Here is a 21,366-nt window from a genome sequence, read left to right on the forward strand (position 1 = left end):
TTCACTCATAGGATGGTGAATCTTTGGAATTCTCTACCACAGAGGGCTATGGAGGCTCAGTTGTTGAGTATATTCAAGTCAGAGATCGATAAATTTTTGGATATTAAAGAATCAAGTGATATGGGGATAGTGCAAGTAAGTGGAGTTGAGGTAGAAGATCAGCCATGATCTTATTGAATGGCGGAGCAGGCTCGAGGGGCCGAATGGCCTACTCCTGCTCCTATTTCTTATGTTCTTATGTGACCACCTCCTGAAACGTGCTATCCATGAAGCTCGCAGCCTCAGTGACGCTAGCTGCTGCTCAAGCTCCAGAACCCGGAGCTCGAGCTCCTCCAGCTGACAACACTTCCTGCACAGGTGGTTGTCCACGGGAAGCGTCCTGGAGTCCCCACATGGCACAGGATGTGTATTCCACGGGATGGAGCTGCCCTGCCATGGCTTTACTTAATAGACTATTAACTAGAAACACTTACCAGCTACTCACCAATCAGCTCCTTTCCTGGTTGTGATGTCACTTTAGCTGTTTTGAAGTTATTGCTTTTGTTGTTGTTTTCGCTGGAGGTACTCCGCCTCCTCGCTGTCACCGTTGCTCCGCTCTGCGCTCTCTCTGGGCCATCCACTCGATTTATACTCCGCCTCCTTCAAACGATTATTTTTACCAACCATCACCTACCTGCTGTCCTGTGACATCACTCCTTGATTTTGCTTTTTTTCAAGTCACCGCTCAGCTCCCTTTAAGACGGCACCGTCTCCGCCGCTGCTCCCGCTCAGGTCCGCGCTGCGTTCTGGGCCTTCTCCTCTCAGCTCCCTTTATGTAGCTGCCACCTCCGCTGCTGCCGCTCACGCTCAGGTCTGCGCTATCGTATAATGAGACACTGGGCAATACAGACATATTCCTCAATGTAAGACGTTCAGACTACCTATAGGGGTGACCAGTACTGCTGTACCTGAGAGAATATCTAAGACGGACCCAAAACTTGAAACAGAGGTGAAAACACGGTGCACAGTTCAGTGGCTTGTTACAAAACCCGGGAAGTGAGATTATTCTGCGCTTCTGAAGAAGTGTGGCCTCTGGTTGTAAACCTGTTGGTGCAGGAAGGCTATATGGATGGCACTTTCGTAATCATCTCTCTTTCTCTCTCTCTGTCTTCCTCTTTTAAGTCAGGAACTTACCGTTGGAAAATCATTAGAGTCCAGCACTGAGAATGTGGATCAGTCTCCTGCTAGAGTAAGTGTTGTATAATGCAGAGAGTGCCTCCTTCTAACAATATTTTTATTGAATAACCTTAAAGCTTGCCTCATTTGTGTATTAAAATCTAAAGTCTAGGAATTCCTGCGTGCAACACTAGCACACAAATGCTCGACAAAGTAATGTCATGTGAAGTGGTAAGCACTCATGGAATGCAGTCATTTCTAGGCTGCTATCATTTTCATCCCTGCCATATATTCTATCTCTCTCTTTCTCTCAGATGGTACAGTTAATGATATCGATATTTACCATCACTGCTCGGGCAGGTCACAAACCAAGAGCGTTCGTCATTTACAGAGATTTCCACATCTGGTGCAATTCTTTCAAAATACATTGCAACAACATCTGTATCAACTGGACCGTCACTGCGAACCAGCAGCTGGTTGGAGCTGCTTTCCTCTCTCTCGGAGGATTCCAAAACTGAAAGAGAAAAATGTATACATGAAGGACCCTTTTTCCTCAAATAATGACTGTGACACATAACAAAGGTCATGGCAGGATGTACTTTGATCTGCAGAAACAAAGTCTGTACCTGACTCTGCCACTGGTACCAGGGATCCTTGATTTTGAAATCCTTTTCCCGGGCTCTGCATAAGGAAAGCAGAAATAGAGTACCGTACACAATAGGTGACTACATTGTTCTAGACAAAGTAATGGTGCATTGGATGTAAATTAAATGAAAACAAAGAATACAAATAAAACAAAAAAAAGTCAATTCACTTTCTATTTTTCCTCACTTTTCTCTCCTGCTCTCCTGAGTGTGTTGGCTCATGTTGCGTTATGGTTCCATCACAGACCAATGTTCCCTGTTATTTTTTTTGGGTGCACGGGGCCTGTAACGGGCTGTGCAGCCCATTCAATTTTTCGCGCATGTGCGGTTATTTCCGCTGAAAAGTCGGTGAGCGGCCTGCTCCCCGGGAACATTGTCACAGGCCTTTGGTTTCTGATTCAAGTGGACATTTTTCATGTCTGAGCATAGATAGCAGTGTCATCAGCTACTTGACTGTGAGAGCCAACACAGATGAGTCCACTCCTATCCTCATCCAACAGCCACATATACTTTCCAGTAGATCTCACTCAGTAGCGATCAGGGATCAAAATCGTAAGTGATTGTTCCCGCCTATGTCTCGAGGTGGGGAAGCCCATTGTGGCAACATAACTGCTGCCCCAGCTGAGATTCGCAGAGTCAGAACAGACCAGGAAATGGATCTGGAACTTTATGGTCTGTATAGCTTTGCATTATACCAGTCAGAGTCTTCACCCATTAGGAAGTTACCATTCATTTTAACTGTTGTAGGAAAAATGATTCCTCGGAAACTAGACTTTGAGTAAGAGAGACAACTTTATTAAATGACAGAGCTCTGGGAGAAGCGTCTGCAACCACGCGGTCTGCGAGAGCACCTTCTCCCCGATTGTAGTACGTGCCAAGCTTATATACAATTCCAAGAAGTTGGTTTTAGATCATTTACATTCATCCAATCAATTCGTTTATTAGCACATATCGTTATTTTCCTCCAGTCAGGAGTTTACACACTTGTGTTGCCAATTCTGCCTCTTCAGGTCTTCGTTCCGTCTTGTTCCCCGGCGGAATGTGATTAGTTCGATAATAGGATACAAGTGATTAGTTCGATGATAGGATACCAGTGAACCTTGTTAGTCCTCAGTGATCCAATTAGTCCCAGTCAGGGCACGAGATGAACTTTGTTCAAGCCATGCGTAAGCGTGGCATGTCTCACTGTGCAGTGATTCAATTAGTCCCAGTCAGCGAATTTGTTGTTTGTGTCTTTTCCAGCAAAATCTTGTCCAGCAATCATGTCCAGCAAAATTTTATTCTAACATTAACAAAAGCCAATCCGAGGACCAAATACGCTAATCATCTTAAAAGAAAGGCTTGCATTTATATAGCACCTTTCACGACCACAGGACATCCCAAAGCGCTTTACAGCCATTTTTAAGTAATTTGCAAACAGCAAGCTCCCACAAACAGTAATGCAATAATGACCAGATAATCTGTTTCAGTCATGTTGATTGAGGGATAAACATTAGCAGGGACACCGGGGATAACTCCACTGCTTTTCTTTGAAATAGTGCCATGGGATCTTTTACGTCCACACGATTTAACAGCTCATCTGAAAAACGGCACATCCGACAGTGCAGCACTCCCTCAGTTCTGCACTGGAGATTTTTGTGCTCAAGTCTCTGGAGTGAGACTATGAACCCACAACTTTCTGACTCAGAGGAAAGGGTGCTACCCACTGAGCCATGGCTGACACTGTAATCATTGAAAACAATGTGATCGAGCGGCAGATTGAGCATGAAGGCAGATTGTTTATGCTTATAATTTATGTTTAAATTCTATGTCATCATTTCTTGGACAGCACAACGGTTAAAACTTCTGAGATCAGTTTTACATACAATCCTACATTTACATCTTTAAATATGTATCAACAAAATGAGAAATGTTTGTCTTTGTACTATTTAAAAGTAATCTTCTTTGTAAAACCCAATTAATGGCAAACATCATGGCAGAAAGAATAAATAACGGAAATGTACATTCACATGAGAAGTGACTTACCTGTTCATGTTCATTCTGTTTTTGTGAACTGGTCACCAATTGACTTTGTTCTATTGCTGGCTCTCTGTTGGTGCCTGCTGTCACTCCAATGGACTTCCCAGAACTTCCTCTACTACTGTCCTCCTGAAAGAGCGTAACCCGAAGCTGGACTGGCTCCGGGTCTAACAGCCGCACCGTGTGGAACTCGTTCTTCACAACATTTTTCTGCACTGATGACACAGAATAAACATCAATCATTTTCATTCAGAATTTGGTAAGAATAACCTCCCTTTATCCATTAACGGTTGGCTTACTGCTTCCAGTCAGAGTCGCCAAGATGTGGTTTATCAGACTTCATTGCATTTAATCATTAAAATCTGTTTTCATCATTTACCTACCGAGATTACACTATTTTCAGTCAGGCTACATTAGGGCCTGGACATTATCCAGGCTTGGGGTAGCAAGTGGAGGTAACATTGGTGTTACATAAGTGTCAGGTAATGCCCACCCCAAACAAGAAACTGCCCAACCCTCTTTCCTTAACCCTCAACAGCAACATCATCACCAATTCCTCCACCATCAACATCCTTGGCGTCACCAGTGTCCAGAAGTTTAACTGAACCGTGACTACAAAAGCACCATGTCTACGAGAGCAGGACAGAGGCAGGGAACTCTGCAATGAGTATTTCACCTCTTGACCCCTCAAAACCTCTCCACCATCTAAATGCTGAAGTTAGGAGTATGATAGAATGCTCACCACGCCCCTGGATGGTGCAGCTGCAACAACACTCAAGAAGCTCAACACCATCCAGGACAGAGCAGTCTGACAAATTGGCACCCTGCCACTGGACTCATTGGGCGAGATTTTGATGTTAAATGTAACCGTGAGTCTGACAGCGCTCACCATTATTTATGTGCAGATCAGACAGCAACTTTTGGTAACCACACATGCGCAGTTAAACACAGGAATCCGGAAGTTGCTGTCCGAGATGCCCTGCTCCTCCAAAAACTTCCCAAAAACTGTCCGTCACCGTCTGACTCACCATCATATACACTGAACAACTTGAAGTTGCTGTACTTACCTCATAAGTACTAAACTCACCAAAATAATCTTAGGGCTTGTCCATTCCAGTTTAAGTACACTTTTAACCATGTGGTAAGTCTTAATTACTGCCAAATAATGTCTCTGGTACTGAAAATTAACTTTTACAAGTGTGGAGTCTCAATCCTTCTGCTTTTAATTATTGCTGGAAATGTTTTTTAAATGTAATTCATTTTTTTACTTTTCTTTCTGTCTCTTATATCTCTCTCTCTTAATCCCATCTTTCTTTCCCTCTCTTTATTTTGCTTTCTGTACCTGATTTGACATTGAATTAAATATTCCAACTGACCCTTCCTGACTCTGCACTGATTCTTCAATCTGATTGGTTAAGGAGATACACAGTAGCTTGCTCTGTTCACACAGCTCCTGGATGACCTGTAGAGGGCGCTGCGCTTGGATTGTTGCCTGACAGGAACTTGCTGTGTAAAAGTCAATTGGTAAGTGCGCTGTTCTGGCCCAATATCCACTCCCTCCAGCACCAGCGTACTGTGGCTGCAACAGGTTGCACTGCATTCTGTACATCTGTACATCTACAGGATGCACTACAGCAACTCACCAAACTTGCTTCAATAGCACCTCCCAGCCCTTCAACCTCTACAAGAGCAGCAAGATCATGGGATCACCATCACCTCCAAGTTTCCTTCCAAGTCACACACCAGTCTGACTGGGACAAAATCCTCAAATCCCCAACTGTACAAAACTGGGAGCACCAGCAACAGAAGGACTGCCACAGTTCAAGGAGAAGGCCCACTACTACCTTCTCAGAGCAACTAGGAATGTGCAATAAAATGCGGCTTTGTAGCGTCACCCACATCCTGAGAACAGATATATTTAAAAGATAAGTGAAGAAAAGGGTAATTTCAATGCCTTTTTAACCTTTAACTTCTCAGCATGAGCCCTGAACATTGAACGAACAATGGTGCTTAAAATATGTTGTTATACACACTGGGGGGGGGAAATTCGGTATCGCCCCGTTTGGGGCGGTAACTTTTGAAAGCTGGGAAACTTAGTGCCCGGCACTAATGATTCCCAGCTATTTCTCAATTTGGTGTTTGTGCTCCAGGAAGGAAGTGGAGCACTAAATCAAGCACTCCACTTCCTTCCTGGAGTGCAAAAGGCCGCAGGCGGGGCAGTAGTGGTGCAGCGCTGCACAATGTCCCGTGCAGCGCTGCCGCGATCCGAGGCTCCTTCCCTCCTTAAAGGGAAGGGCCATCGCTGCAGGCTCTGCATTGGGACCAGTGAGCTGGTCCCCGACGGCAGCCGCGATCCGGCCGGATCAGCCCCATGCGCTCCAGCAGAGTGCCGGGCTGATCGATCGCGGCCCAGGAGAATGGAAAAAAATTGAAAAAAAGCATTTAAGAAATTTCCCTACTTACCTTGGCATCCTCCCCTTTAACTTCCGGCCCTGAAGCACCCGGCCTCCCAAACAACGCCTCCTGCAGCTGTCGGTGTTGTTGCCCAGCGATGCTGCAGGGGGCGGAACCGAAGTTCGGGTCCGGGGCACTACTGGGGCGATGCGCAGGATAATGACCTCACGATCTCCGGGCGCAGGAGATCAAGTTGATGTGTTACCGCCGCCGTAAACATCTCGGTCAATTTAGCGAGAGTCGCTTATTTCACCGCGCCCGGTCGGTAAGTTGTTAACGCCCCGTTATTGCGCCCCCTGCAGGTGATAACAGGAGGCCAATTTGCAGCCCACTGCGCTCCAGCTTCCTCCAATATAAAGCAGCACTACACAAGCACATGTCTGTATGTTCCATGTCGTGAGTCAAGTTCATACTACAGCCGGAGACCGGAAGGAGCGGACCTGGTGGGAATGCAGCGAGAGCGGAGCAGTTAAAAGGAGCAGTCCCAAGCGGCAGCAACTCAACAGAGGCAGTTTTTGAAAAAGTGATATCAGAGTAAAAAAAAAGTGCCGTTGGCACAAGGGAAGGAACTGATTGGTGAGTAGCCGGTGAGAGTATTTAAAAAATTTTTTTTTTAAGTTGATCAGTTTATTCCTGCTAAGTTATTTAATAGCCTATTAAATAGAGGGAAAGAGCTGATTGGTGAGTAGCTGGGGAGTGATTTTAAGTTTTAAGTTTATTTCTGTTGGGATAGTTCTTAGTCTATTGGCCCAGTAATTCCGTTCCAAACGCGTGAGTACGGTCGGGGTACTCACGCGTCTGGCCGGAGGAAATGCCGGTTTTCAGCATGCACAGCGCATGCGGGGAAAACCGGCAATTCCTGTCCTCTGAACGAAGGGGTTCAGAGGCACAGCGCGTGCGACTGCACAGGCAGCACGTGCGCAGTGAACTTCGTCGATTTCATTCATGGATTCAGTGAGGTTAAGTCCTTACAACTTACACATGAAAAAAGCATGAGTAAAGTTGCTCGAGAGGCTGCGGAGGAAGATATATTTTATCGTGGAGCTTCTGAAAGGCAATATTTTTGTTTGGGAAAGGGAGGAAAGTTATTTTAAGAAATGATGAGGTAAGTTTTAAAGTTTAATTTTTTTTTTTTTTAAACGGGTTTTCAGTACTGTAGGTAGAAGGAGCAATTGTGGCTGTGTGAATTGAATTTGCTGTGTTTATTAAATGTGAAAATGACTGTTCTAAAATGAGTAATGTAACATTTCCAACATTTTTAAGAAAGAAACTTTTCATCAGTAAGTAATTATGTATGTATGTCTGTATATATTCCTTTACGTGTATGTATGTATGTATATATTCCTTTACTTATGTGTATGAATGTATGTATTTAATTATGACTTTGAGAGAAAGTAACTTATTGGCAAATCATCTCTGGCTGTGAAATTGATCAGGTGGGTATGATGTATTACCAAGACGATAACGCATTTCTCCTGCCATAGACCGGGGTGATTTTCTAGCCAGTCACTTCATTAAAATTACTTTAACAACTCTTTCCATTTCTTCCTTGCAAGGACGTCTGTGTAAGCAGGAGGCCTGTGAGTGAGAAAAATGCCCGGGAACTGCTAGTAGCCAACACCTTCATGAGCTAGTGGCGCCTTGTACCTCCCCCTCCCCCTCCCCCCGCAAGGCAAAGAAAGGAGCCGACACAATTTAAAGTGAAGCAGTGAACTTTTATTGCATCATAAAACAGTTTTCAGGGTCAGTTTTGATGTAGATAGTTTATAACTTTAAAATGTTAACTAGCTATTTCCTGCTTTTCAAACATTTGTAAACATGAATAGTTCAGAAAAGAATGTGTTAACATTTTAAAGTGACTTTTTCTGTTTTCTTAGTGCAATAAAGACATTCAAGGTGGAAACTAGCTATGTTCTAATTTTCAAACAGTTGTTGTAAAAATACTTTGGCTCCAATAAAAGTTGCAATTTTTTTTCAAACTGACTACAGGCTGCACTGTTTAAAGGAAAAGGTTACATATCCTTTCAGTCACAAATAAACATTTCAATGAAAACAGCAAACACAACATTTTACATGTCAATAAAATGAAAAATTTAACAATTGCACGATTTGCCCCCTCTCATCTGCGATTGAGAGTCCAAGGAGGTGCATTGCGCAAGAGGTCATCGTCATATGTATCCTCACACTGTTCCCTTTCGGGAACTGTATGAAGTGGTGGAAGGATCTCTGGCCACGTTAATGCTCCTTCCGTGACCATAACAATCTTCATACCAGCCATTAGGGTGGTTAGTCCTATGGCGCGAGGGTTTTACGGGCTCCCACAACCCATCTGAGGGGGGGGGGGCAACCACACCCGCGGACGCAAGTATCCCACTGGATGTCCACCCAGAATTTATAGTTGGAGCTCCGACTCCACTTGCCGGGACTGGCTGGAGCGGGGTTCGAAACCCTACTCCTTCTGGCCCAGCGGCGGGGATGCTTACCGCTACGCAAAAGGCCCACTCCGCGCAAAAGGTGACACCCATACGTTTCCTGCACCTTTTCCCTCCCCGTGACTGGAGCCCTATGCTGCCACTTGAAAGACCAAGCTATCATCTGTCCTTTTTGCGGCGCCTTGAACTTCTCATTACCAATGATGAGCAGGCGCTGCGCCTCCACCTCGTTGAGGAGATTGCTGAGGTCATCATCAGTTCAATTGTGAGTTCTTTTAATGCCGTGAATTGTGCTCATTCCAGCCATTTCACGTTGCTAATCGGAGTGGGCCTTTGGCGTAGCGGTAGGATCCCCGCCGCTGGGCCAGACGGGGTAGGGTTTCGAACCCCGCTCCAGACAGTCCCGGCAAGTGGAGTCGGAGCTCCGGCTCTAAATTCTGGGTTGACATCCAGTGGGATATTTGCGTCCATGGGTGTGGGTGGCCCCTCCCCCTCGTATAGGTTGTGGGAGCCCATAAAACCCTCCCGCCATAGGACAAACCACCCTAATGGCTGGTACAAAGATGGTTACGGTCACGGAAGGAGCATTAATCACGGCCATAAATCCTTCCACCACTTCATACAGTTCCCCAAAGGGAACAGTGTGAAGACATGTACGACGACGATGTTGCTAATTAAATAAATGGAATGAAAAAAATGCTTTCAGGGCTTTTAAAATTCTTTAAATTGCTTTAATTCTGTTTAAAACTACTTCAGATTCTTCAAAATAATGTAAACGTTTTAAAAAGTTTATAAAAGTTACCAAAAGCTTCATAAAAATACCAAAAACCTATTTAAAATGCTGCTCTGCATGTAAAAATGCTTTGCAGCTTGTGAGAAACATTGGGGGCGTGTCCTATTAAACTGAGACCTCAAGGGGCGTGTCTCAGTTGCACAGCGCGCTACAGGCTTCGCGCTGGCTGCACTCCTGGGCGGCGTGACGTCATACGCTGCCCGGGATTCTTCTCTTTCAAAAAGGAATTCCAGGCGTCCCTGGAGGTGAACGGCAGGCGCGTCGGGTAAGTGCAGATCGGGGGCTTGCACGCGCGGCAAGCCCCCGATCCGAATTTCTGCCCCATTATGTAGAGACATGGCAGGGCAGCTCAGTCCCGTGGAGTGCACATCCTGTGCCATATGGGAAGTCCTGGATGCTTCGCATAGCCTGGACGAACACATGTGCAGGAAGTGTCGCCAGCTACAACAACTTGAGCTCCGGGTTTCGGAGCTTGAACGGCAGCTGGAGTCACTGCAGTGCATCCGCGAGGCTGAAAGTTATGTGGATAGCATATTTCTAGAGGTGGTCATCCCGCAGCTTAAGAGTATGCAGGAGGAGAGGAAAATGGTGACCACCAGACAGAAGAGGAGGACCAGGCAGGTAGTGCAGGAGTCCTCGGAGTGCATTGTGCTCTCCAACCAGTATTCTGTTCTGAGTACTGGTGAGGGCGATGGTTCCTCTGGGGCGTGCAGCCAGAGTCAAGTTCATGGCACCATGGGTGGCTCAGCGGCACAGGGTGGGAGGAAAAAGAGTGGAAGGGCAATAGTGGTAGGGGATTCGATAGTTAGGGGAGCAGACAGGCATTTCTGCGGCTGTAGACGTGACTCCAGGATGGTATGTTGCCTCCCTGGTGCCAGGGTCAAGGATGTCACTGAGTGGCTGCAGGACACACTGAGGGGGGAGGGTGAACAGCCAGAGGTCGTTGTCAATATCGGTACCAACGACATAGGCAGAAAGAGGGATGAGGTCCTGCAGGCAGAGTTTAGGGAGCTAGGATAGAGATTAAAAAGCAGGAAATCAAAGGTAGTAATCTCCGGATTACACCCAGTGCCACGTGCTAGTGAGTACAGGAAGAGGAGGATAGAACAGATGAATGCGTGGCTGGAGAGATGGTGCAGGAGGGAGGGCTTTAGATTCCTGAGGCATTGGGACCATTTCTGGGGAAGGTGGGACCTGTACAAGCCGGACGGGTTACACCTCAACAGAGCCGGGACCAATATTCTCGTGGGGAGGTTTGTTAGTGCTGTTGGGGAGGGTTTAAACGAGCTTGGCAGGGGGATAGGCACCAGCATATAGGAGTAGAAAAGAGGAATAGGCTGCATAAAAGAGTGAGTACATTGGATAGTACGAGAGGCGGAAGTAGCACCATATTAAATAGGAGCAGACTAAGAAAGACTACAAAAAATTCAAAAATGGGTTTAGAATGCATGTACGTAAACGCACAAAGTGTGGTGAATAAGGTTGGTGAGCTACAAGCACAATTAGCCGTGTGGCAATATGATGTTTTGGCAATAACGGAAATGTGGCTTAAAAACAGTGAGGACTGGGCACTTAATACTTAAGGGTACAAGGTGTTCAGAAAAGATAGGGAAGGAAAAAAGGGAGGTGGGGTGGCAGTGCTGATTAAGGAAGACATTGTAGTGTTGGAAAGGGAGGATGTTCTTGAGGGGACAAGGACAGAATCCATTTGGTTAGAGTTAAGGAGCAAAAAGGTATGACCACGCTATTGGGGGTAATTTATAGGCATCCAAATAGTGAGAGAGCGGTAGAGAGCAAATCTGCAGAGAAATCGCAGAGATATGCAAGAGCTATAGGGCTAAAAATTGAGTAGCGTCCCAAAAGGAATGATGGTGCAAGGCAAAAGGAGATGGTAATGGGACAAGTTAAGAAACAAAATATAAGTCTAGATTAAGAGTAAATGGCAATGGCAGAATCATCACCAGCTGCCATGTGAAAAAAAAATGAGGCAGAGGTTATGGTCTGAAATTGTTGAACTCGACGTTGTGTCCAGAAGAGTGTAAAGTGCCTAATTGAAAGGTGAGGTGCTGTTCCTCGAGCTTATGTTGAGCTTCGTTGGAACAGTGTAGGAGGCCGAGGACAGAAAGGTCAGAGTGGGAGTGGAGCGGAGAATTAAAGTGACAGGCGACCGGAAGCTCAGGGTCACCCTTACGGACTGAACGGAAGTGTTCCGCAAAGCGATCACCCAATCTGCGTTTGGTCTCCCCAATATATAGTGAGCAGCAAATACAGTATACTAAATTGCAAGTACAAGTAAATCGCTGTTTCACCTGGAAGGAGTGTTTGGGGCCCTGGACAGTGGGAAGGGAGGAGGTAAAAGGGCAGGTGTTGCATCTCCTGCGCTTGCACGGGAAGGTGCCGGGCGAAGGGGAAGAGGTGTTGGGGGTGATAGATGAGTGGACCAGGGTGTTTGGAGGGAGCGGTCCCTTCGGAATGCTGAAAGGGGAGATGAGGGGAAGATGGGTTTGGTGGTGGGGTCACACTGGAGGTGGCGGAAATGATGGAGGATGATCTGTTGAATGTGGAGGCTGGTGGGGTGAAAGGTGAGGACAAGGGGATTGTTGAGATACCGCGGCAAACGTGGGAGTCGAGACCAGAGCTATTGAAAACACAACTGCTTTATTCCATCCACATGTCAAACAGGAAACAGAAAAGCCCGCGCATCCACTTAAATACTTCTCAGACAGGAAGTGCTCCCGGCAGCCTGTCCCTGCGGGAAACAAGTTGCTGGAGGAAAGGGCCCCCGGCTGGGGGCTTCTGCTTAGACTGTCTGTGCCGCCGTGAGCGGATTATGTCCAGTGGTGGCGTGTCGCCACAGAGCTCCCCCCAGAATCCGCTTAGGAGGAGTGGACGAGTCGTGACGGTGGTCTAATGGTTCTGCCGCAGCGGCTCTGAGTGGTCGCCAGTCTGGTTGGTTGGGTCGGGCGGTTCGCCGCCGGCTGTGCTGGCTTGCCGGGGGGACGGCCTCTAGTTGGAGGCTGGGCCACGGGGACCTGTTCCCCTGGTTCTGTGTGTGCTGGTTTGAGCCGGTCGATGGAGACTGTGTCGACCCTGTCGCCGAGTCGCAGCTTGAAGACCTTGTCCCCGGTTTGTAGTACCTCGTACGGTCCATCGTACGGGGGTCGCAGGGGCCCGCGGTGCGCGTCGTGTCGCACGAAGATGAAGCGCGCCTGCTGTAAATTTGGCGGGACGTGAGGTGCGAGTTCGCCATGTCGGTTGACTGGAAGTGGGGCGAACTGCTGAGCGGAAGAGAACGAGTTGAGCCGCTGCTGTTCGGCCGACCAAGGCTTGGTAGGCTCCGGAAGGAATTCGCCTGGGACGCGCAGCGGTTGTCCGTAGACTAACTCCGCTGCCGAGGACTGGAGGTCTTCCTTGACCGCGGTGCGTAGGCCAAGTAGCACCCACGGCAGGCGGTCAGTCCAGGTACTGTCCTGCAGTCCGGCGCGGAGTGAGGCCTTGAGTGACCTGTGGAAGCGTTCACAAAGTCTGTTGGCCTGCGGGTGGTACGCCGTGGTGCGGTGGAGCGTCACCCCGAGGTTGCGTGCTGTGGCCGTCCAGAGTTCGGAGGTGAACTGGGCGCCTCTGTCGGAGGTTATGTCGGCCGGTACGCCGAACCTCGCAACCCAGGTGTTAACGAACGCCCTGGCGATGTCGGCTGTGGTGGTGGAGGACAGCGGCACTGCCTCAGGCCAGCGTGTGTAGCGGTCGACCATCGTGAGGAGATAAGTTTGGCCTTGCGATGGCGGCAGGGGACCGACGATGTCGACGTGTACGTGGTCGAAGCGGCGGCTGGGTACCTCGAAGTCTCCCAGGGGTGCTTTGGTGTGCAGCTGTACCTTAGCCCGTTGGCAGGCGAGGCAGGAGGTGGCCCAAGTCCGAACATCTCTGCTGAGGCCGCGCCAGACGAAGCGCTTGGAGAGGAGTTTGATGGATGCGCGGGAACCCGGGTGAGAGAGCCCGTGGAGCGCGTCGAGAACGCGGTGGCGCCAGGTCTCAGGGACGACCGGCCTGGGTTGGCCGAGTGAGACGTCGCAAGTGACTGCCGTGGCTTCGGGCCCGTGCGCGACCTTGGCTAGGCGTAGCCCTGGCAGGCTGGTAGCCGCCGAGAGGAGGTCTGGGTCCGTGAGCTGGGCCGCTGCTAGTTGTGCGTAGTCGACCGTGAGGTGATTCGCACAGACGGCGGGACGGGAAAGGCAGTCGGCGACCACATTGTCTCTACCGGAGACGTGCTGAATGTCCGTAGTAAACTCGGACACGGCCGCGAGCTGGCGTTGCTGCCTAGCGGACCAGGGTTCGGTGTGCTTGGCCATCGCGTATGTGAGTGGCTTGTGGTCCACATACGCGGTGAAGGGGCGGCCTTCCAGGATGAACCTGAAATGGCGGACCGACAGGTGGAGCGCGAGAAGCTCGCGGTCGAAAGTGGAGTATTTGACCTCCGGGGGGCGCAGTTGGCGGCTGTAGAAGGCAAGTGGCTGCCACGCGCCATTGACCCATTGCTCGAACACGGCCCCGACCGCGTGGTCGGAGGCGTCGGTGGTGAGCGCGACCCGGGCATCGGCCCTCGGGTGCGCGAGCAGAGTGGCGTCGGCGAGCGCGTTTTTGGTGGCGTCGAAGGCGGCTGCCGTGTCAGTGGTCCAGGCTACGTCCATCTTGCCGGATTTTCCTCGGAGGGAGTCGTATAGGGGCTTCATGAGGGCTGCAGCTCTGGGGATGAACCTGTTGTAGAAGTTCACCATCCCGAGGAACTCCTGGAGGCCCTTGATGGTTGTGGGGCGGGGAAATTGCTGGACGGCCTGCACCTTGTTGGGCAGGGGGACGGCCCCAGCAGGGGTGATGTGGTGACCGAGAAAATCGATCTCGGTTAGGCCGAATTGGCACTTCGCCGGGCTGAGGATGAGCCCGTGTTGGGCTAGGCGCCCGAACAGGATGCGAAGGTGTTCGAGGTGTTCCTGTTTGGAGGAGCTGGCCACGAGAATGTCGTCTAGATAGACGAATAGGAAGTTCAGGTCCCGGAGGACTGAGTCCATAAGGCGCTGGAAAGCCTGTGCTGCATTCTTGAGGCCGAAGGGCATCCTCAGGAACTCGAACAGGCCGAATGGGGTGATGACGGCCGTTTTGGGGATGTCCGCGGGGTGTACGGGGACTTGGTGGTAACCGCGCACCAGGTCGACTTTGGAAAAGACGGTTCGTCCGGCCAGTCGGGCCGAGAAGTCCTGGATGTGTGGCACCGGGTATCGATCGGGGGTGGTGGCGTCGTTGAGGCGGCGGTAGTCCCCGCAAGGGCGCCAGCCTCCGCCGGGCTTGGGGGCGATGTGGAGGGGCGAGGCCCAAGGGCTGCTGGAGCGGCGGATGATGCCGAGTTGTTCCATGGTGGTGAACTCAGCCCGCGCGATTTCCAGCTTGGCCGGGTTGAGTCTGCGGGCGTGGGCTGAAACTGGGGGGCCGGTGGTGGGGATATAGTGTTCCACACCGTGCTTGGCGGCTTTGGCCGAAAAGGTCGGGTTAGTGAGGGCGGGAAACTCAGCTAGGAGTGCCGAGTAGTCGTCCGTGGCTCTGGCGAGGCAGTAGGTCGTCAGGCCGGCCGAACGGGCCGGGGTAAAGGCGCCGGGGATGGGGGCCATAGTGTTGATGTCGACGAGGCGGTGCCTCGGAATGTCGACAAGGAGGCCGTGGGCGCGTAGGAAGTCGGCGCCGATGAGTGGGCAGAGGACCTTGGCTGTGAGGAACTCCCAGCGGTAGCGGCGGCCCGCGAGGTCGAGCGTGACCATGCGAGTGCCATATGTGCGGATGTCAGAGCCGTTGGCTGCCAGTGTGATACCCCGTGTGCCGCGTTGGATCTCAAGGGCGGAGGCGGGGGTGATGCTGTGCTGGGCCCCTGTGTCGCACAGAAATCGGCGGTTGGTTCTGTCGTCAGTGACGTACAGTAGGGGCTCCTTCTGCCCCGCGGCCATCGCGGGGGCCGGTGCGGGGGGGGGTTTGAAGGTACACGGTGGCGTGCAGCGTTGAGCCCTAGCGCCAAAACGGGTGTGGTAGTAGCAGTGACCCGGAGTGGTAGGGCGGTCGGGCGTAGCGGCCCGGGAAGACCGCGTGGTCGTTGCCGTGAGGTCGGGCGCGACGTCGCGAGCGGCCTGTGCAGAGAGCAGCCGGTCGGCCTTTTCGGCTATATCATTCAGGTCCGTGGAGCCAGACTCCACAATGAGCGGGCGGATGCTGGCGGGGAGCTGCCGAATGAAAAGCGTGCGAAAAAGGGCGCTGGGATTTTTGTCGTCTGAGAGGGACAGCATGTGGGAAAGCAGGTCTGATGGTGAAGCGCCACCAAGGCCGGGGAGGTCCAGGGGTTGGCAGTGGCGCTGGTAAGAGGACGTTTGAAATTTTTTAAGTAGCGCAGCCTTCAGATGTTCGTACTTGCCATCCGTTGGTGGATTCTGCAGCGCTGCCCAAACCTTGGGGACGGTAGCGTAGGTGAGCGAGGCGACGAGGTAGTCGTACTTCGTGGCGTCGACTGTAATGCCTTTCAGCCGGAATCTGGACTCAGCTTGAACGAACCAGGCTTCGGCGAGGTTCTCCCAAAAGTCTGGTAATTTAACCGTGACTGCGTTTGTATCCGCCATGCTAGCTTAGGATTCGTCCTGAGCGTCGGGGTCACCAGTGTTGAGATACCGCGGCAAACGTGGGAGTCGAGACCAGAGCTATTGAAAACACAACTGCTTTATTCCATCCACATGTCAAACAGGAAACAGAAAATCCAGCGCATTCACTTAAATACCTCCCAGACAGGAAGTGCTCCCGGCAGCCTGTCCCTGCGGGAAACAAGTTGCCGGAGGAAAGGGCCCCCGGCTGGGGGCTTCTGCTTAGACTGTCTGTGCCGCCGTGAGCGGATTATGTCCAGTGGTGGCGTGTCGCCACAGGATCCCTATTGTGGTTCCGGGAGGGAGGGGATGGGGTGAGAGCAGAAGTGCAGGAAATAGAACGGACACAGTCAAGGGCCGTGTCAACCATGGTTGAGGGGAATCCTCGGTTGAGGAAAAAGGAAGACATGTCGGAAGCACTAGTATGGAAGGTGGCATCATCAGAGCAGATGCGGCGGAGAAGGAGAAACTGGGAGAATGGAATAGAGTCCTTACAGGAAGCGGGGTCGGAGGAAGTTTAGCCCAGGTAGCTGTGGGAGTCAGTGGGCTTATAGTAAAATGTTTGTCAATAGCCTATCCCCAGAGATGAAGACAGAGAAGTCGAGGAAGGGAAGGGAAGAGTCGGAAATGGACCATGTGAAGGTGAGGCAAGGGCAGAACGGCCCTCGACCATGTCTGTTCCATTTCCCGCAATTCTGCTCTCACCCCTTCCCCTCCCTCCCGGAACCACGATAGAGTTACATAGAAACATAGAAACATAGAAGATAGGAGCAGGAGCAGGCCATTCGGCCCTTCGAGCCTGCTCCGCCATTCAATGTGATCATGGCTGATCATCCAAACTCAGTACCCTGTCCCCGCCTTTTCCCCTTATCCCTTGATCCCTTCAGCCTCAAGAAACATATCCAACTCTTTCTTGAATATATTTAATGAACTGGCCTCCACCGCCCTCTGTGGCAGAGAATTCCATAGGTTCACCACTCTCTGGGTGAAGAAATTCCGCCTTATTTCAGTCCTAAATGGCTTACCCCTTATCCTTAGACTATGACCCCTGGTTCTGGACTCCCCAGCCATCAGAAACATCCTTCCTGCATCTAGTCTGTCCAGACCTGACAGAATTTTATAGGTTTCGATGAGATCCCCTCTCAATCTTCTAAACTCCAGTGAGTATAAGCCCAATCGACACAATCTCTCCTCATACGTCATTCCTGCCATCTCAGGTATCAGCCTGGTGAATCTTCGCTGCACTCCCTCCATGGCAAGAACGTCCTTCCTCAGGTATGGTGACCAAAACTGCACACAATACTCAAGGTGCGGTCTCACCAAGGCCCTGTACAACTGTAGCAAGACATCCTTGTTCCTGTACACGAACCCTCTTGCTACGAAGGCAAATATGCCATTTGTCTTCTTAACCGCCTGCTGCACCTGCATGCTTACCTTCAGCGACTGGTGCACAAGGACACCCAGGTCTCTTTGCACTTCCCCTTCTCCCAATCTATTGCCATTCAAATAATAATCTGCCTTCCTGTTTTTGCCACCAAAGTGGATAACCTCACATTTATCCACATTATAGTGCATTTGCCATGTTTCTGCCCAATCACCCAACCTGTCCAAATCGTACTGGAGTTTCCCCGACATCCTCCTCGCAGCTTACCCTCCAACCCAGCTTTGTGTCATCTGCAAATTTGGAGATATTACATCCAATTCCCTCATCCAGATCATTAATATATACTGTGAACAGCTGGGGTCCTAGGACCGATCCTTGCGGCACCCCACTAGTCACTGCCTGCCACTCGGAAAACGACCCGTTTATTCCAACTCTTTGCTTTCTGTCTGCCAACCAGATCTCTATCCAAGTCAATACCTTGCCCCCAATCCCATGTGCCTTAATTTTGCACGCTAATCTCTTGTGTGGGACCTTATCGAAAGCCTTCTGAAAGTCCAAATACACCACATCCACTGGTTCTCCCTTATCTATTTTACCAGTTACATCCTCAAAAAATTCCAGTAGATTAGTCAAGCATGATTTACCTTTTGTAAATCCATGTTGACTTTGTCCGATCCTGTCACTGCTTTCCAAGTGCTCTGCTATTACATCTTTTATAATAGACTCTAGCATTTTCCCCACTACCAATGTCAGGCTTACCGGTCTATAATTCCCCGCTTTTTCTCTACCACCTTTTTTGAATAGTGGGGTAACATTAGCTACCCTCCAATCCATGGGTACCGTTCCAGAGTCTATCGAGTTCTGGAAGATGATCAGTAGTGCATCTACTATCTCTAGGGCCACTTCCTTAAGTACCCTGGGATGTAGACCATCAGGCCCTGGGGATTTATCGGCCTTCAGTCCCATCAATTTTCCTAACACCATTTTCCTACAAATACTGATTTATTTCAGTTCCTCGCTTTCATCAGACCCTATGTTCCCCGGCATCTCTGGGAGGTTATTTGTGTCCTCCTTTGTGAAGACAGAACCAAAGTATGCATATAGTTGGACTGCCATTTCCTTGTTTCCCATTATAAATTCCCCCGATTCTGACTGCAAGGGACCTACGCTTGACTTCACTAATCTTTTTCTCTTCACATATCTATAAAAGCTTTTACAGTCAGTTTTTATGTTCCCTGCTAGCTTACTCTCATATTCTATTTTCCCTTTCTTAATTAATCCCTTTGTCCTCCTTTGTTGACTCCTGAACTGCTCCCAATCCTCAGGATTATTGCTTTTTCTAGCCAATTTATATGTCCTCTCCTTGGATCTTATGCTATCCCTAATTTCCCTTGTTAGCCACGGCTGAGTCACCTTTTTTGTTTTATTTTTACGCCAAACTGGGATGAACAAATTCTGTAGCTCATCCATTTGGTCTTTGAATGTTTGCCATTGCCTATCCACCGTCAACCCTTTGAGCGCCATTCCCCACTCAATCCTGCCCAACTCGCTCCTCAGACCATCATAGTTTCCTTTATTTAAATTGAGGACCCTTGTCTCTGAGTCTACTACTTCATTCTCCATCTTAATGAAGAATTCGATCATATTATGATCGCTCCGACCCAAGGGGCCTCGTACAACAAGATTGCTAATTAATCCTTTCTCGTTGCATAATACCCAGTCTAAGATGGCCTGATCTCTGGTTGGTTCCTCGACATATTGGTCCAGGAAACCATTCCGTAAACACTCCAGGAATTCCTCCTCCACAGTTCCCCTTGTCCTCATCATGACCGCAAATTCCAGGCCAATAAATGTAAAAAAAAATTCAGTACCAAACATAGGAACAGGAGTAGGCCATTCAGCCCCTCCAGCCTGTTCCGCCATTCCATTAGATCATGGCTGATCTGTACCTCAGCCCCCTTTACCCACCTTTGCTCCTTATTAGTTGATACCCTGACCTAACAAAAATCTACCACTCTCAGTCTTGAAAGCTTCAATTCACCCAGTATCCACAGACTTTTGGGGTAGCGAGTTCCCGATTTCTACTATCCTTTGTGTGGAGAAGTGCTTCCTGATTTCACTCCTGAAGGGTTTGGCTCTAATTGTATTCTGTCCTCTTGTTCTGGATTCCCCGACCGGAGGAAATAGTCACTTAATCTGTGTCCCATTGTAACTTCCTGCAGCCATTCCTCCACTACATTAATAGGGCAGTCAGAGAACAGAAAAACCATAAAAGATACAAATAGGACCAAAACATAGGATGGGAACTGTTAGATCCATGATTCTGAGGGTATGTTGTTATTCAATAACCACACGGATGCTGTAACTTAACAATAAACAGGTCTTTACTGGAGGAGGGTAGTCTCAAGACTGGGGGTGCAGAGGCATGCGCAAAGCTTATATACAGGTGTGGTCACTGCCGGTACTACAGTATACAGGAGGTGTAAAAGTAGTTCTGTCTTAAAGGCACATACACTACAATTCCTCCCCTTTTAGATTAGTAGTACCCCTAATATTCAAATAACAATTAACACTTTAACATGTACATTAAAAAACAATAGTCCATTTATAGATTCAGTCTTTGGGGTGGCTTCCTGACCCTTTCAGGATAGCGCCTTTCCTGAGGTTCTTGTTCTTGGTGCAGAGGCGATTCTGACCCCTTTTCATCGGGTAGTTCATCGGGTTCCACTGCTACTGGTTCTGAGGTAGATGCTACCGGTATGTCTGGTTCATCCCCAGGTACTCGAGACATGGGGTTGACGCGTTCCTGTGACGCTAAGATCTGATCGACGTGGCGTCTCACAATGTTCTCCCCGACATCCACTGTGTACATTAATGGCCCCTGCCTTGTGCATATCGTTCCGGGTTGCCATTTCTCTGTTCGATCGTCACGGGCCAAGACTCGTTGCCCTACATTGAAGCTCCTTGTCGGCTTCTCATTGATGTGCTGGAATTGTTTGTCCTCAACATTTCTTCGCACATTTGGTCTGAGCAATTCCAGACGAGATCTCAACCTTCGGTTAAAGAACATCATGGCCGGGGTCTGGTTGGTAACTGCATGTGTCGCGTTTCGGTAGGCTAATAAGAAATTGTCCATCTTATGCTGTAGTGGAATTTCATCGTCGCACATGGCCTTTATCGCCTTCTTAAAGGTTTGTACGAACCTCTCAGCCAATCCATTTGTGGCTGGATGATACGGGGCGGATGTGTAATGCCTTACCCCATTCCTTCTCATAAATTTTTGAAACTGTTCGGACACAAACTGTGGTCCATTATCAGAGCAAATCTGCTCTGGCAAACCGTTTCTGGCAAATATGGTCTGTAGGACTGCAATCATTTTCTCTGTAGTGGTTGAAGACATTTTTATCACCTCAGGCCACTTTGAATGAGCATCCTGTAGGAGTCTACGTACTCCTAGCAAAAAATACTGAACTCGGAGAGGTTCAACAGAAAAGGTTTAATTGTTGAGACTGCATGTTGAACACAAAATGGCATCAGAGCCTACACCAAGTCCGACTGCCTTTCATCAGTCCACAGCTTCGACTGCTCCTCCCCCGCTCTGGGCTTAACTATGTTGCAGATCGAGTTTCTTAAAGGTGTGATCCTTCTTAAAGGCATGACGCCTGATTTATAGTCTACGGACCGAAAAGCGGATTGTGTCCTTTCTGTGGTCGGTACGCCACAATCCACTGCTATTAAGAACATTGAGTCCATGAATGGACCAGCGAAATCAATATGCACCCGTTGCCATGGAGAGGAGGGCCACTCCCATGGGTGT

The 21,366-nt window shown here is 49.4% G+C and overlaps 1 protein-coding gene across 1 annotated transcript in view; it reads right to left on the minus strand.

Annotated features, from left to right (window-relative positions):
- Window positions 1-21,366, minus strand: part of LOC147120594 (uncharacterized) — a 93,994-nt gene that overhangs the window by 67,972 nt on the left and 4,656 nt on the right. The window contains exons 2-4 of the mRNA XM_085984237.1: window positions 3,825-4,033; window positions 1,782-1,836; window positions 1,499-1,669 (exon numbers count right to left, since the gene is read on the minus strand). Of these exons, the coding sequence (XP_085840363.1) occupies window positions 1,499-1,669; window positions 1,782-1,836; window positions 3,825-4,033 (435 nt within the window). The remainder of the gene's footprint in view (window positions 1-1,498; window positions 1,670-1,781; window positions 1,837-3,824; window positions 4,034-21,366) is intronic.

This window comes from Somniosus microcephalus, chromosome 4, assembly GCF_052327205.1.
Source record: "Somniosus microcephalus isolate GS21.2 chromosome 4, FLI_Smic_1.0, whole genome shotgun sequence".
NCBI classification, from domain to species: Eukaryota; Metazoa; Chordata; class Chondrichthyes; order Squaliformes; family Somniosidae; genus Somniosus; species Somniosus microcephalus.